General features: G+C 41.1%; 1 protein-coding gene across 6 annotated transcripts in view; it reads right to left on the reverse strand.

The window, feature by feature from the left end:
* The window catches only part of GSK3B (glycogen synthase kinase 3 beta), a 254,631-nt gene that overhangs the window by 92,959 nt on the left and 145,162 nt on the right, over positions 1–16,510 (reverse strand). For all 6 annotated transcript variants that reach the window (XM_030534161.1, XM_030534143.1, XM_030534132.1 and 3 more), the window contains 3 exons: positions 15,182–15,292; positions 6,611–6,741; positions 1,179–1,285 (listed from right to left, as the gene is read on the reverse strand). In XM_030534161.1, coding sequence (XP_030390021.1) covers positions 1,179–1,285; positions 6,611–6,741; positions 15,182–15,292 — 349 coding nt within the window. The remainder of the gene's footprint in view (positions 1–1,178; positions 1,286–6,610; positions 6,742–15,181; positions 15,293–16,510) is intronic.

Consider the following 16,510-nt stretch of genomic DNA (forward strand, 5'->3'; position numbering starts at 1 on the left):
GCTGTCTAGACTAGGAAAAAAGATTTTTTAAAAATTACATTAGTTAACTTGTTTAAATTAGTTTTTAAAACACCACAAAGCACTTGGTGTATGACAGGGCTTAACACCTTTAAAATATGTTAACTGATTACAGTCAGTCCTAGACTCTTCCCAGGGTTGACCATGACCTCCTAACATTTTTAAAGGTGTTACATCTTGCCTACACTAGGTACTAACAAATATTTTAAAATGTGATCACTAGTATGTTTTTAAAAGCACCTCCTTCTCCTGGTGCAGACAAGACCCATATGAAAACACTAATAATCACTTGGAATAGACACAGTAAGTCCACAGATCAAGAAGCTTGAGACCTGAATTATGATCCCTTTAATGCCAGCCCACAGACAAGGTCCCCGTGTATTCTGTGATTTAGAAACCAAAACTACCAACATTGTTAGCTATTTTATTGCTGTTCATTATAGCAGAAATCTACTGCCTCCTATGCCTCAATAGGTACCAAAAGCCCCAAGTCTTCACTTTCTGGCTAACAAAGGTGCCAGCTTTCTTGACAGCTTCTATGATGCAGTTATTAGTTATCTAAACAAAAAAATAATCTTTGACATTTTGAAAACTTGAGGTGTGGGGTCAGCATAAAGTAAGTTGAATATCAAAATAAACAAATGAAGTTATTACACGAATTATATTATTCTTTTTCATATTTGATTTAAATTGTTGAGATTTTTTCATGTCCTATAAACTACACAGATCCTTGCCCAGAGTTTTTCTAAGACACTGTAAAGCCAATACCCAACTCCATTTTCTTTATTATTAAAAATACTTAATAAAATTCAACCAAACACTTGAGCAAGAAAACTGGTCCACTGAAATTGTTTGGACAGCTGGAAAAAAACCCAACTATTTGAAGTTTGACTTTTAGCCAAACACAAATAACTTCTCAACCCACACTGAACTCTAGAAGCTAGAAAATCATACTGTGATAACTTCAGAAACGTGAACGGGCATGCATTTACTTCAAGAACCATCTTTGACCACCTATAACCAGGTCCTCCTTTCAAGGGTCACACTTGAGCACTTTGGGACAGCTTTAAACTTATTTATAAATCTATTTTGTTCACAATAAAAGCAAACAAAAGCAGTGCAGTCAGTGTACAGTGCAATACACAAAAAGATATACATACCTATACTGGAGGTATAATCGGTGGCTCCAAAGATCAACTCTGGTGCCCTGTAGTACCGAGAGCAGATGTAAGAGACATTAGGCTCTCCGCGAACCAGCTGCTTTGCACTAGAGAGAAGCAAAAGAGAGATCTCCTTCAGTGACAGAAGATTTTACCACACTTCAGCACAGGCAAACTTAGTTTAATTTCTCTTTCCCCCACCCCCCATTTCCAAAACTATTCTGAATTGATGCTGTGATGTTACAGTCCATATTCTTCATAGAAATATTGTTATGATATGAATATGGAATAACTAAGATATGCTTCATGCAAGATGCCTTGTACGATATCACTGGAAAGGTTATGATTTACTGAATGAGATTATCCAATTTATATGCTTGTGTCATTTCTGTATCTAAAGTTAGGAATATGGACTATGTAACAATTACAACTGGGTGTGTATTGGGAAGACACCCACCGGGCAACAGGCCACCGGACTTGATGGGCCATTAGGAAGAAGCAACAAGACTGTGAAGATCCTAATCTCTTTCCTTCATGGGAGGCATCCTGGGACTTAGCTGTGACACTACTAGGTCAGGTGGTCTTGTCACCGGATACTAAACATTATCTTGGACTTCTTGTAACTTTCCACTAAAAGAATGGGGGCGGGGGGTCAAGTTTGGGAAACAAAAGATTTTGTCTTATGTAAATCTTATTTAAAGGTGGAGAGGAAGGCAAATGGGACTCTCTTCCATTGCCTGCTCAAGAAGGAGGAGTGTTGAAAGATCCTGAAGGGACAAAGGAACTAACATGAATGGAAAGACAGAGGTGGGTCCAGTCTGTAAGAAGAAATAACGAACTCTGAGCTACAGAAACTCTGCATCCCACCTAATTCAACATTTAGAGTGAGAAATTACATTTTGTAACCTGTTTCTTTAGTGAATCAAGCTTAGTTTGCATGTTTTGTTTTATTTGCTTAGTAAACTGCTTTGTTCTGTTTGTTATCACTTATAATTTGCCTTTTATAGTTAATAAAATTTGTTTTGTTTATTATTAAACCCAGTTTATATAATCTAACTGGAGGGGACAAGAAGTGGTGCCTATCCTCTTTTCACACTGAGGAAGAGAGTGACATTTTATGAGCTTGTGCTGTGCAGATTTTGCTATACAGTGCAAGACAGTACAGTGAAACCCCGCTATAACACGATGTTTGGGGTCCAAAAACTTCCATCATGTTAAATGCAGGGTCGCGGTATAGTGGGGTTTGTCAGTGGTCCCCAACGTGGTGCATTGATGTGCGCCACCTAGTGCCCCTAGTGCCCAGCAGGGGAGAGGAGCCATGGCTCCCAGCCTGTCGGGGACAGAGAACTCCAGTGGGCACCGGTGCTCTCTGTCCTCGGCAGGTGCGGGGCTACAGCTTCTCTCCAGCTTCAAGAGGAGCCGTGGCCCCACGGCTGACGGGGACAGAGCACCAGTGCCCACAGCTCCGGAGTTCTCTGTCCCAGGCAGGCGGGGAGCCATGGCTCCTCTTGAAGCCGGAGAGAAGCCGCGGCCCCGCACCAGTCGGGGACAGAGAGCACCAGTGCCCGCAGCCCCGGAGGTCTCTGTCCCCGGCAGGTGGGGAGAAGCGACTTCTCTTGAAGTGGGAGAGAAGCCGCAGCCCCACGCCTGCCGGGGACAGAGAGCACCGGCGCCAGCAGCCCCAGAGTTCTCTGTCCCCGGCAGGCGGGGAGCCGCGGCTCCTCTTGAAGCTGGAGAGAAGCTGCGGCCCCGCGCCTGCCAGGGACAGAGAGCACCAGCGCCAGCAGCCCCAGAGTTCTCTGTCCCCGGCAGGCGGGGAGCCGCGGCTCCTCTTGAAGCTGGAGAGAAGCTGCGGCCCCGCGCCTGCCAGGGACGAGAGCACCAGCGCCAGCAGCCCCAGAGTTCTCTGTCCCCGGCAGGCGGGGAGCCGTGGCTCCTCTTGAAGCTGGAGAGAAGCCGAGGACAGAGAGCACCAGCACCTGCAGCCTCGGAGTTCTCTGTCCCCGGCAGGTGCGGGGCTGCAGCTTCTCTCCCCTGCCATAGTGTTGGGGACCATTGGCATAGTACCCACCTGTATTATGCCTTAAAGGGAGCCAATCTGTGATCAGATTACATGTGATTTTGCGTTATGGCAGGGTGCATTATTGTGAGGTTTGACTGTATTATTTTGGGTTTCTCTCCCGAAAGGGGTGTGCACGTGAGTGATGCGGGAGTCCTCTCACACAAAGCTGACTTCAGTCTGTCTCTGCAGCAGGGTGTGGCCCTACTTGTCTGTGTGTGCTGCCAGGGGCCAGAGAGCCTGATTCAGCAAAACAGGGAGAGGGAATCCAGGCTGGTGGAGCAGGAGAAGCTCAGTGAAACCCCAGTACATCAGGTAGCATCCTGGACATGGGCATCTTACCCATTACAGATGCATGCGACAAAGTCACTTTTTTTTTTTTTTTTTACTGTCAAACCAACTCAAACCAACAGCCAGTTATCTTATGATAACACATTGGCCACACAATCCAGCAAACAAATAGGTTCATATTCCTGGATAACACTATACTACTATGCTGGGTGCAAAGATTTATTTACAGAGGATACAGGCTTGACAGAGTATGGTTCAGTCCAATTTAGTCAACTGTTGAGGTTCAAACCCCTCTACCACTCACTCACTCAAACCTAAATATCACCTTTCTTTATGATCACATCAGCACTCCTTTGGTTCTATACTGCTTAGGAAGGCATGGTAGGTTATTTTAATATTTTGCAGTGGGACGAACAGGAGAAAGAGCAGGCTGCAGGCATCTGACAATGGGCTCTGCCCTGACTTAACATTAAGGCTTTGTCTACACTGCACAATGTCAGCCTGGGGCCTAAACTGCTGCAGAAGTGCTTCTGCCAAAGCAGCAGTCACCTCAAGTTATCCCCCCACCGAAGAAAATGAAGGAACTCAAGAAGTTTTATTTGCAACATCAGACAGTGAACATATCTATTGCCTGCTGACTCCCACAGCGTTAGCTGATATAGATGGAAAACATTATATGGGGTACGCAGTAGAAGCAAAGTGTGAACCACAGTAGCTTTTAGAAGATATAAGAACATAAGACCGGCCATACTGGGTCTGACCAAAGGTCCATCTAGCCCAATATCCTGTTTTCCGACAGCGGCCAATGCCGAGTGCCCAGAGGGAATGAATAGAACAGGTTATCATGAAGTGATCCATCCCCTGTTGCCCATTTCCAGCTTCTGGCAAACAGAGGCTAGTGCTATCTACACTTCAGTATAATCATAGTTTTGTAACCAGTTTGTGCCACACAGCTGAAATGATTAAACAAACACAGCCATCTTATGCCCAAAGCATCTTTTTGTACAATGCAACCATATATAAAATCAAGGGACAAGTGGACAAGCTCAGATCCAAATGAAGATCCCCTCACATGGCAGGGCACTGAGTTGTTACTACTGCTGCTCCAGTTGCTCTAAAGGCACATCAATGTAATTTATACTAATCATTTATATTCTAAATAAAAGGGTTTTTCAAAATTAAATAAGTAGAAATGTAAACTTCAAAGCCATGTTTTCAATGTATACTTAAACATTATACACTCTGTGTTTTACTGGATATTTGACCACTCATGCTAGATGCAAATCTAGGGATTTATCTCCTTCCATATATTTTCTTCTCCCTTCTCAACTCATCCTTTAATTTTCTCTATCTTAATTTTTCCTTCTGCAGTCTCCTGGACCATATGAAACCCCAATGTATATTCTTGAGAGAAGATTCACTCCAGGTTTCAGAATTTAGCCCCAATCTAACAAACAGCTTCTACTGAATGCTCCTGATTACTTTGTTTTTAAAATAATAGCAATATGGGTTAACTGGTGTGGGGCTCTTTCTGGAGGGTGGCAGACAAAACATTTATTATCTGTCAAATTCTAAAAGTAGCATTCTCCCTGTTTTGCCTTAAGGTCATTGATTCCTTCTCATTTGGTGTTAGCTTCATGTATTGTAATCATTTAAAAAAAGATTTTTGTGTCTTAAACATGTGAGTTATATTTGAACACACATTTTGGGTTGGATCATCATCATTCAAAAAAGCAATGCAGCTTAAAGAGTTGGTAATCTGATCCTGTCCATATGCTGCGGAAGCAATTCAAATCAAACGCTCAGTTACATTAACAAACAACCCACCCACCCATCCCCCGAATATTTAGTCTTTTTCTCATTTAACCTGATCTGAAACTCCTATTTTTTTCCCTGGAGCATCCTATGTAGCTAAATAGTGTTAGTTTAATTTTGCCTATAAAAAAAGTTTTAGTCTGTCACTCTTATTTTAACAGCCTTCTGTTACAATCTCAGGAGAAGATTCATGAACCACCGTGCATGAATCTATAGCGCTTCAACCACCACTCAAAGTTCCAATTTCCAATAGTCAGGCTAGTTTAGCAGCAATTGCTCTGGTGACATCTCATACACACACACTCTCCAAGTTACTTAAGTCTACTACAGTTAAAGGGCATTTTGAGTAAGGGACTCAGAGAGAAAGTGGATTCCTGATTTCTACCCGTGATCTTGCCCATGTAAAGGCATTTACAGCTTTAAGCATCTAGTGACAATCCTGCTCTATGGATACCAGAAAAAGAATGTGCCTTTTGACAAGAGACCTGTAAATCCCAGTATCTAAGACCCTTAGTTAAAAGTCTATTACCTCCAGCTGATTAAATCCTTTGGTATTTGAAATACTATACTAATTGGTATAACCATGGATTCAGAACATACATATTCAAGAAGTATTGGATTAGCATTATATTTTTCTATTGGGGTTATTATATCACACCCATCACCCAACAGTTAAACTCAGATAGCTGTTCTTTCCTAGCCACTATATTTTCTCTACACATCTGTATACTTTTTTAAAGCATACCTATACAATGTTTTGATTTTTTAAATTCCCCTTCTTTGTGAATCCTCTTGCATTCACCCAATCCCTTTCTCTCTCTGAGTTAATTACACACACACACACGGCAGGAAAAGGGGAGGATTGAGATAAAAAGCCTCTGTTGCTCACCCTTTCCCCAACTAGAAGGGAACCCTATTAAGATACTGTTCCATGTAATATAAAAAGTCTCTGTGTCGAATTAGGTCATGGTTCTTTTCAGATAAATTAGTTTTAACCAGGCTTTGGAATACAAAGAGCTTGTCTGCACTAGGAAAACTTTGCTGGCATAGCTACACTGGCAAGCCCTTCTAGTGAAGACACAGTTTATACTAGCATAAAAGTGCTTCTGTAGTACTGGCACTTTTATACTGACATAAGTGTGTCTACATCAGGGCTTATATTGGCATAATTATGTCAGTAATGAAAAATCACATCCTTAAGTAATTCAGCTATGCCAGTATAAATGTTATGTGTGCTGCACATATCAGGCCAAAGAGACAGACTTACCTTCCAAAGTCACAGAGTTTTAGGACAGCTGTATCAGGGTCCAGCAAGAGGTTCTGTGGTTTAATATCCCGATGGCAGATTCCAAAGGAATGGATATAGGCTAAACTCCGGAACAGCTGATACATGTACAACTGGAACACAAACAGACAAGGTATAATGTACAACTTCTTGTAACAAAGAGTGTGTGTGTGGGGGGGAGGAGGAGTGGGAGAGACATTAGCATACTAAAAATCTTACATAGTAAGCCAGAGTGAATTCTACAGATCACCAATAAAAAAAACTAGACAGACAAATTTTAAAGCAATGATGGCAAGACAAGTAAGGCCTAAAAGTTGGACTTCACTTTTCTTCCCTTCCACATAACCTCAACACTTCTTTGTTTAAGTCAGTGTAATCTGTTATACAAATATTCCTTGACCTCTCAAATACAAAATGTTTTATTTGTAAAGAATATTCATGACAGCAATCCAGCATTCACAAGCAACCATACAAGGAATGATGGCTGACAGAGAGAAAAACACACACAGCAAATAAAAGTACTTCCATGTCAGATTTCTAAAGTCCTGTCTATATTAGGTGAAGAGGCAGTGTGACAAATTCTTGAATGGAACCCTTGAGCTTGCTACACTGGTACAACTTTGTGCATCCACACATAACACCCACACCAAACAACTTGCTAGTATTGGTTGTCCTAGCAGTTTACATTGCTTGGGATGGCCTTTAGATCAAATCTAGAGGAACGAGTAAAATCTAGATATTTTGAAACTGTCCCAAAGTCCTTGCTCCCAGGAATGGCGCCAAGCACTATGAAAATGAATGTTGGTTACTTGTAACTGAAGTTCAAGACACGTCCTACACAGTCATGAGATGCACTAGCCATGTGCAGCTCAGATGGTGGAACATGGCTAGCAACGCCTTCTGGAGTGTGGAGCCTTTTGAAGCTCTGGCCACCTCAGTTCCTTCCCACCACCTCCTCTGGTGGAGGTTATAATTAAGACTCCCAATGAAAAGGGGAAGGTGAGTAGAGGGTGTGAATATGCAGAGTCCCATCTCAAAGAATTTTGGTTACAAGTAACTTTCATTTTTTCTTTGAGTGGCCTCTGCATACTCCTTTATGAAAGGGATTCTCTGAGAAAGCTGTATGTATCAGTGGGTGTTTTTCTGGTTTATCATGAAACTTAGACTTCTGAAGAGAGTACACATGCAAAGGATGGCAATGACTAGATAATCGTTTGATGGGCCTTATTAGCAATCATAGAGATACAGGAACAAAAATTCCTCTTTTCTTAGGTGAGCTGCCCTGTCAAGAGACATTTAATAAATGCCATGAGACAGGAGAAAGTTCATATGGAGGGCCCTTGTATTGAAAATAGTCTTCTCTCCACTGTACATCAAAGGTACTTCTGATATACATGACTTGCAGCAATATGAAAGTAGGCATCTTTCAAATCAATTGCTGAAAACCCATCTTTTGGAGAAAGCGAGGGTATGACAGAACTAGGGTTAGCATATGGAAATGGAACTTCCTGAGAGATGTACTGAGTTTCCTGAGGTCTAAAATCATTCAAAGGCCTCCATCTTTCTTGGAGATTATGAAATACCTTGCATAAAATCCTGTGCACCTTGAATCTCCCTGGTACCTCTCCTACAGCTCCCATTTTGAGTAGAGCCAGAACCTCGTTTTTTAAACAGGTTCTTCTGAGAGAGGTTCCTGAACAGAAACAGAGAGGGTGATTTGGAAGAGGCGAGCTATTCAAATTGAATCAAATACCCAGTTCGGATGAATTCTAAAATCCACCTGTCCATAGTTATAGAAGTTCAATAGCAGAAATATTGATAAAGTAGCTCTCTGAAGAGGGAAAAGCAAGCATCGGTCAAGACTGGACTGCAGTCATGAAATGCCTCAAACCTGTGGGCTAAGGTTTGACACCATAGCTGCCAAAGATGTTTGCTTACCTCTTGCCCTTGTTTTGAAGTTTCTTCTCCTCTGCTGGAAAGACTGTTGAGGAAGATATTGCTGTTGGTAATAATATATCCTCTGGATTGAAAAAAAAGGGAAGATGGCAATGAAGGAAGCTATCTTTGGTATCTAAATACTGGTAGTACTGTCTTCTCTGGGCTTGCTGATCAATGACAAAAGGTCTTGCTGCATAAAGTGTTTTCCTCATCTTCTCCAGAAAGTCATTAGTTTTGGTACTAAATAGACCTTCTTTTTCAAAGGGAAAGTCTTCTATATCAGCTTTAGTTTCCTGGGGTAGTCTAGAAAATTTGAGCGAGACATATCAAAGAGGAATTGCAGATACTGTAATTTTAGCTGTCTACTCTGAAGAATCAAAAGATGCTTGCAGTACATGCTTTACTACTACTTGCTGGCTCTCTGTAGCAAAAGCATAAGCAAGTTTCTTTTGTTCATCTGGCACAGCCTTTTAGTAAAGGCTGACATTTTCTTCCAAAGATAGTATTGGTAATGTGCCATAACAACTTGGTAGTTCACAACCCTGAAGCTTTACATGGAAGAGAACTGTTCTTCCCAGTTCGTTCATCATAATTTTGTATTTATCCAAGGAAATAAAGTACATGGAACCACTCTTAGATCTTTAAACAGCTGCTTCCACTACTAAGGAATCTGGCACTAGGAGAGTATGAAAGAAATTCCCTCCCGGATAAATGATATAAACTAAGCTAATACCTGAAAGGCTGTGTTCTCCCTTGATGGAGATGTGGCAGTGCAGACACCTAGGTTCTCTTCAGAAGATATCCACTGTCAGTTTCAGGATATAATTCTTCAAACTCCTGAAGGGTGATCTGTTCCTCTACATCAGACAAAGAGTCATGCATTAGAGCAGGAGACTGGTCTCCTTTCTATGTGATATCAATAGATCCTGTATCTTTAGTTCTGTAGGGCCTGCTTCCAATGGTGCTGGGGACTGAAGATATCCACTATACCCTTAGTGCTGCAGATCTGGTTAGTAAGATGGAGCTGACCAATAACACCATCTCTGTGCCATGGGGGCATTCTCCCATCAGGCCAGTAGTCCATATTTGGGTCCAATTCATAATATGATCCCACCACGGGGGTTCTCTGAGAAAGGTTGAGAGCCCAATCATTTTCTCTTTAATGGTAGACAGAACAAAGATGGCACCTGCCACTCTTAGACACAATCAGGAGCCAAGAGGCGATAGTACTGGATCCAATATAGGAAAGAAACCTACTGGGGAACCAATGCTGTTTTAGGGGGATAGAAGAGGAGAAGACATTTGTTGTTTTTTTACCCTTCTGTTCCCTACGACAGACAAATCTAGAGACGAGCTCCTTCTCTTCTGTAGTTCTTCTCTCTCTAAATTTGATTGAGGTGGCGGCATTGGAGCAGAATGATGGATTCGTGCCAGTCCCATCAAAGAGGGTTGGGTAAGGGAATCGGAACAGATACTTGGATCTGACACTATCTTCTGCTGCCTCTTTTTGTCTTGATAAGTGAATTTTTGGATCCTTCGATTTTCCTACTGGATCAAAGTCTCTGGCAACCAGAGTGACAGCTGGATCTGGTGTCATAGCTGCATGTTTCTTAGCTCTATTTCCAGAGTCTTTACACCATGGTCCTCTACTTGACTCCAGTGTAATAGGACCTGAGGAGCTTCTTGTTTGTGGACTGGCTCTCCTCACAGAAGCTGTGACTGATTACAATCTCACTGATGGCTCTCTCCGTAGATTTCTGATACGTAGGTTTACGTAAATGACTCATTCTTCGATGCGTCCCGTGCCAAGACTGGTGTATATCACTCCTTGGAACCGACCATATTACCCATCTGGCAGGTAGAGTGGCAATTGCTTCCTTGAAGTTGATTACTTGTAGTCCATTCTGTCTCTTCTTCTCTACTCTCAGGGTAAAGATGTTGCAGATGGAGCACCTGGAGGGTGAATGTCTTTCACTAAGGCAGGCAAGACACAGTGTATGAGCATCCAATGCTAGAAAGAGTGAAGCGCAGAATCCACATGATTTAAAGCTTTGTTTGTTTTTATTTTTGGATCTGGCAGCAAATCTTAGTACGGACCCAAAGCTTCTGAATGCTACGCTATCTAACACAAAAAAAGCTAATTAAACTAAAACCAGTAACCGTATTTAAAACTAGCATTTCGTAACTAACTTGGCTTTATCTAAGAGAAAGATCCAAACATAAGGTCTGGGTAGATTCCTGATTCATTCCAGTTGCACAGAGTTGGACGGAACACAGAGCCAATGCACCACACCCCTTTTAAAGCCTCATCCATACAATGTGGAATGTAGGGCAAGAGGAGTATATGAGCACTCATACTGACACCACTATCAAGGTCCCACCATTTGAGATGCACACGGCTGGTGCATCACGAGTGGGCATACGCAAGAGCCACTTGAAAGAGAATAGGTGCTTCAGGAGTTCCAGAATGCATTGGTGCAATTGTGACTGTAGGATGTACTGTGTGAGGAAGTGCCAAAATGGTTTTGCTTAAAACCTTACTCGTGCAAAAGAGCACTGGGCCATTGCAAAAACCAAGGATGGGAAAACCCATCATTTCAGGCAGAGAATGTTCCTCAGTGCCCTCCATGCATTGTGTAAACACACCCTAGAGGGGATGTTATAAATACTGAGGACTGTACACACAAAGTCTGCAGAAACATTTTTAACCATAACCCTGTTAAACAGTCCTGTATGTGTCCTTCATTTTACTACGCAGAGCTGATCAAGGTACCATGGTGTTTACAAACCAAAATTTGCACTTCTTTAACCAACCTCCTCTTACTCTCCACAGTTTCATTCAATGGCAGTGAATCACATCCACTAGACTGAGACCATGCAAATATGAATGCAATCCTGGTGATCAGCAGCAATGGAAAAATAAAGTAGACCAGGAGAGCTTAACAGAGTGTTCGCAAAATATTCTTGTTGGTTAAAATTTGTGTTAGTGGAACTGTGGTATTTTGAAGGTGAACTAAAATCTCATCATTATGGCCGGTGAGGAGCGGAAAGCAGAATGGAGCAGATAAAGGCATTGTCAAGGTTCAGTTTGAATTGCACAGCCTCTACAAAGTCTCTAAATATTACATCGGTTTTTACTCTTACTGGTAACATACAATTAATCTGTGCCAGAAGTAGTTGAGCATCCATTTCTCCTTATTCCATGGGACAGCAGGTTCATTTTTAACTGTAGTGGGGATCTCTCTACAGATCTCAAATGGTTAGGAAGAAAGGAGGAGAGAAAGGGAGACAGTTTTTCAATTTAACTATGATAATTTGTTGGACACTCAGCCCCAAGTAAAATACAATTACCACCCTAACTTAGTCTCTTTTGCTTCTACTTTCTAGCTGCCTATCCCAATCAAAGTCCTGAGGTTTGGTCCAATACATCAAGAGGGAAATTTTAAAGACCATCCCTCTCTGGTTTTACTTTTAACCTCTACAACAATTCCCTGTTGTACCCCACTTCCAGTGTTTCTTGTATGCTGTCTTTCCACCAGTCAGTCAGTTGAACTGTGTCCTGACATCCCCACCTCCCTCCACCCAGTTTTACTTTAGAATCATAGAATATTAGGGTTGGAAGGGACCTCAGGAGATCATCTAGTCCAAACCCCTGCTCAAAGCAGAGCCAATCCCTAACTTTTTTTTTTGCCCCAGATCCCTAAATGGCCCCCTCAAGGACTGAACTCACAACCCTGGGTTTAGTGGGCCAATGCTCTAAACACTGACCTATCCCTCCCCGCAAGAGTATAACTTTATTTGTAAACAAAATGTATTCAAGCCAAAGGCATAATTCTGTGGGGAAATCCAGAGCTCAATTAAAGTATAAACAGTGAGACGTGTGACAAAAGTTTTAAAAAAACCCTTAGTTCATGAATACCATCTTTCTTCAAACAGATTTTAGTATATTTGGAAAGTCTGGTTAAACACAAACCTCATCAGGTAGTGAGAACAAACAGAAGAAATGTCAGATTAAAGTTGTAGGCACCTGAAAAATAGGATCTTATAATGGAAGTTCCTTCCTAGCTGTATTCTATTAGCACAGCATACTTTCCTCTATGCTTGCAGTTCTCAAACTGTGGGTCAGGACCCCAAAGTGGGTCAGGACCCCATTTTAATGGGGTTGCCAGGGCTGGTTTAGACTTGCTTAAAGCTCTGGGTGGAAGAAGGTGAGAACACTCACTACTGCTTGGAGTGACTTGACTTGGAGCGGGAACAACTAACCACACTAAACACAAGTATCCACTCTCCCCCTACCCAAAACTCTAGTCAAACACATGATAGCTACAAACATGGGAATGGGAAATTGATCTGAAGCTGGTCACCTACCTGAGAGCTCTATCTGGCAGATTACTGGCCAAAGCAAGCATGTCCAGCTGCAAAGCAGGATCCTTGTGCCTATCTTTCGCTGCCTTCAGAATCACGTTCAGGGTCTTTTAATTGGTAGGTATAGCAATAAGGTCATATCTGTCTCAATTTTATCACTAACTATTCTTTGTGGATTTTTTCTTTCCCTCCCCCTCGTCCATTTCTGTCAACAGCCTGAAACCTGTCTGGCCTCCAGTTTCAAGTTAGTTTTTGTTATTTTATAGCACCCCAGATGCACCATAAGGAGATGTTAACTTTAAAATGTAATAATTACAAACAAATCAAATTTTTTGTCTGAATTTACCTAGTACCTATATAAACAAGTATTTTGAAAGTTTACTCCAAAAAGTCTAAGAGTGTTCTTTATTATTCAAGGAGTCAAAAAGGGGTATATACAAAATTTAGTACGATGCTCTATCTCAGAATACAACTGGATGCAAATTGGTATTTGGTTTTTTTGTTTGTTTGTTTGTTTTTGGTCATTTTACATTGCTACTTTCTTATCTTCCATATTATATAATGTTAGAAGCTGTATTATAGAATCGTAAGACTGGAAGGGACCTCAAGAGGTCATCTAGTTCAGTCCCCTGCAGTCATGACAGGACTAAATTTATCTAGACCATCCCTGACAGGTGTTTGTCTAGCCTCCTCTTAAAAATCTCCATCGTGGAATCTCCATCATTATCCCTAGGCAATTTATTCCAGTGCTTAACTACCCTGACAGTTAGTAAGTTTTTCCTAATGTTCAGCCTAAACCACCCTTGCTGCAATTTAAGCCCTTTACTTCTTGTCTTATCCTCAGAGGCTACGGAGAACAATTTTTATGCCTCCTCCTTGTATCAACTTTTTATTAACTTGAAAACTGTTATGTCCCCTCTCAGTTATCTCTACTCCAGACTTCAATTTTTTCAATCTTCCCTCATAGATCATGTTTTCTAGACCTTTAACCATTTTTATTGCTCTTCTTAGGTTTCTCCAATTTGTCCACATCTTTCCTGAAATGTGGCACCAAGAACTGGACACAATACTCCCGTTGAGGCCTAATCAGCGCACGGTAGAATAGAAGGATTACTTCTCGTGTCTTGCTTACAACACTCCTGCTAATACATCCCAGAATGAACTTTGCTTTTTTGGTAACAGTGTCACACTGTTGACTCATATTTAACTTGTGATCCACTCTCTCTGCTGTACTCCTTCTTAGGCACTCATTTCCCATTTTGTATGTGTGCAACTGATTATTCATTCCTAAGTGGAGTAAAGTATGTTATACTTTATATGTATAATTTTAGTATATACCTCCACTGCCAGAATTCATATTGTGGACAACTCCAAAGAGGCTTAACAGTTTTTTGACTTATTTAGTAATAAAACTGACACTATCCTACCTTGCTAAGTTACCCTTTTAAAATACATACATACATACAAAAAAAATCTACAGATATGTGTAGTCTTTCTTCTTGCCTTTGAGATGTCTCTGAGGTAAATTAGTGTTCCGGACATCAAGACAATATTCTTTATCAATAGTAGGATGAAAAGAAAAGACTGTTGTGTCAGAAAAAGAGTATAAAAACAGTTCCGAGGTCCAGAAGGAATGACAGTGCCCACAGCTCCCAAAATTGTCATTTCCCCACCAGGAGAATTTGCAAAGGCCTTGATGCCACATCGCATCTCACAGGAAAGGAGGTGCTCAGGTAAAACCAGTTTCCCCAGAGTGTGTATGTAGGAAAGCCATGAGCATTTAAACTTAAGAACCTTTAAGCAGGACATGATCTTATTGTAATTGCAAACACCTGAAAATGTTTAACAACCTAAGATCCAAACAACTGCGCAAATTCTGGAGGGCACACAGTTAAATTGTAAACATTCTACTTCAACAACAGCCCAGATACATTGTTTTGTCTCTGGGACAAAACATCGCTGCTGGGTTATCATTTCTCTTAAAATGTAGGAGTCTAAACAACAGCACAGAGTGTTGCTGAAACTTGCTATCTTAAATTTTTTTTATATACCCACTTAGGCTCCAACAAATTCCTCTTATAATCATTTCTTTTTATAGATTTTGCTGCCTTGAAATAAACTCTTTACTGTTCAATCTACTCTGCAGTTTAGTGTGAGATTTTAAAGTTCAGGTTGAAGAAAACTAACAACAATTAGAAATGTTGTGTTACAGCAAACTTCCGATTTCAATTTATAATTATAATTACCTACCTTGACATAGATCATAGGGAGTGTCTGTTTGGCCCGACTATAATGTCTGGCAACTCTGTATACTGTTTCAGGAACATAGTCCAGCACCAAGTTGAGGTACACCTCGTCTTTCTGGAAGAGAGAACAGAAGAAATAATAAGGAAAAGATTCAAAACAGGGAAATACAAGAACAGTATTCAAGGGAGCTGTCAGATTAAGAAATATGTCAACTTGCAAGGTTCTAAGGTTTTAACAAAGGGAATGTCAATGCTCCGAAAGTGCCTTATGTTAGAAAACATGCTGACATTTTTTAAGCTAATGCAATGTTAAACACGAGTTGCCCATTACTGCTAAGTTACATTCAACACCATGCTAATTAAAACAGATTAGTTAACAGGTTTTCTAACATGAGGCATTTTCCCAGTGCAAGTGAGGCCAAACAGGTCAATAACCACTCTGCCCATTCAAGTCTCCATAAAAGATGTTCGAGGGAATGATATCTTCCATCTCACAATCTCACACTTCTTACAAGAATTGCTAACTTCAAATTCCCTGACACACCCTACCTACTTAATTACTTATTGATAAAGGTTTGGTTTTTTTTAATTACAGCACATTTTAGAAAGGTTAATCTGATCCTGCTGAAATGGTAACATTGCTATAAGTATTTTGAGGACTGAAGAGATTTTTCTTTTAACCCAACAAAAACCCTAAACATAATACAACAGAGTAAGAACAAAGCTTCAAGCAGGATGTTTAACATTTCCAGCTTGTCAGTTTCAAAGAGATCTGTAACCTAATTTCAAACTTCACACTGAGGTGGGAGAGGGATGAAAATCTGTGACCTCACATAAGGGGTCTTGATTTTAAACTCTTGCCCACCTTAAGTTATTCGTGTTAAAAGAAGAATTACATGAAATGAGACATCACATTCACATAGTGCTTAATTTAACTAGAAATGAGCCAGGAACAGTCAACATTGATTCACCAAGGGCAAATCATGCCTAACCAATCTGACTGCCTTCTATAACGAGATAACTGGCTCTGCGGATACGAGGAAAGAAGTGGACATGATATATCTTGACTTTAGCAAAGCTTTTGATACTGTCTCCCACAGTATTCTTGCCAGCAAGTTAAAAAAAGTATGGATTGAATTAAAGGACTATAAAGTGGATAGAAAGCTGTCTACATCGTCGAGCTCAACAGGGAGTGATCAACGGCTCAATGTCTAGTTGGCAGCTGGTATCAAGCGGAGTGCCTCAGGGGTCGGTCCTGGGGCTAGTTTTGTTCAACATCTTCATTAATGATCTAGATGATGGGATGGATTGCACCCTCAGCAAGTTCGCGGAT

The sequence above is a fragment of the Gopherus evgoodei genome, chromosome 1 (assembly GCF_007399415.2).
Source record: "Gopherus evgoodei ecotype Sinaloan lineage chromosome 1, rGopEvg1_v1.p, whole genome shotgun sequence".
In the NCBI taxonomy this organism is placed as follows: Eukaryota; Metazoa; Chordata; order Testudines; family Testudinidae; genus Gopherus; species Gopherus evgoodei.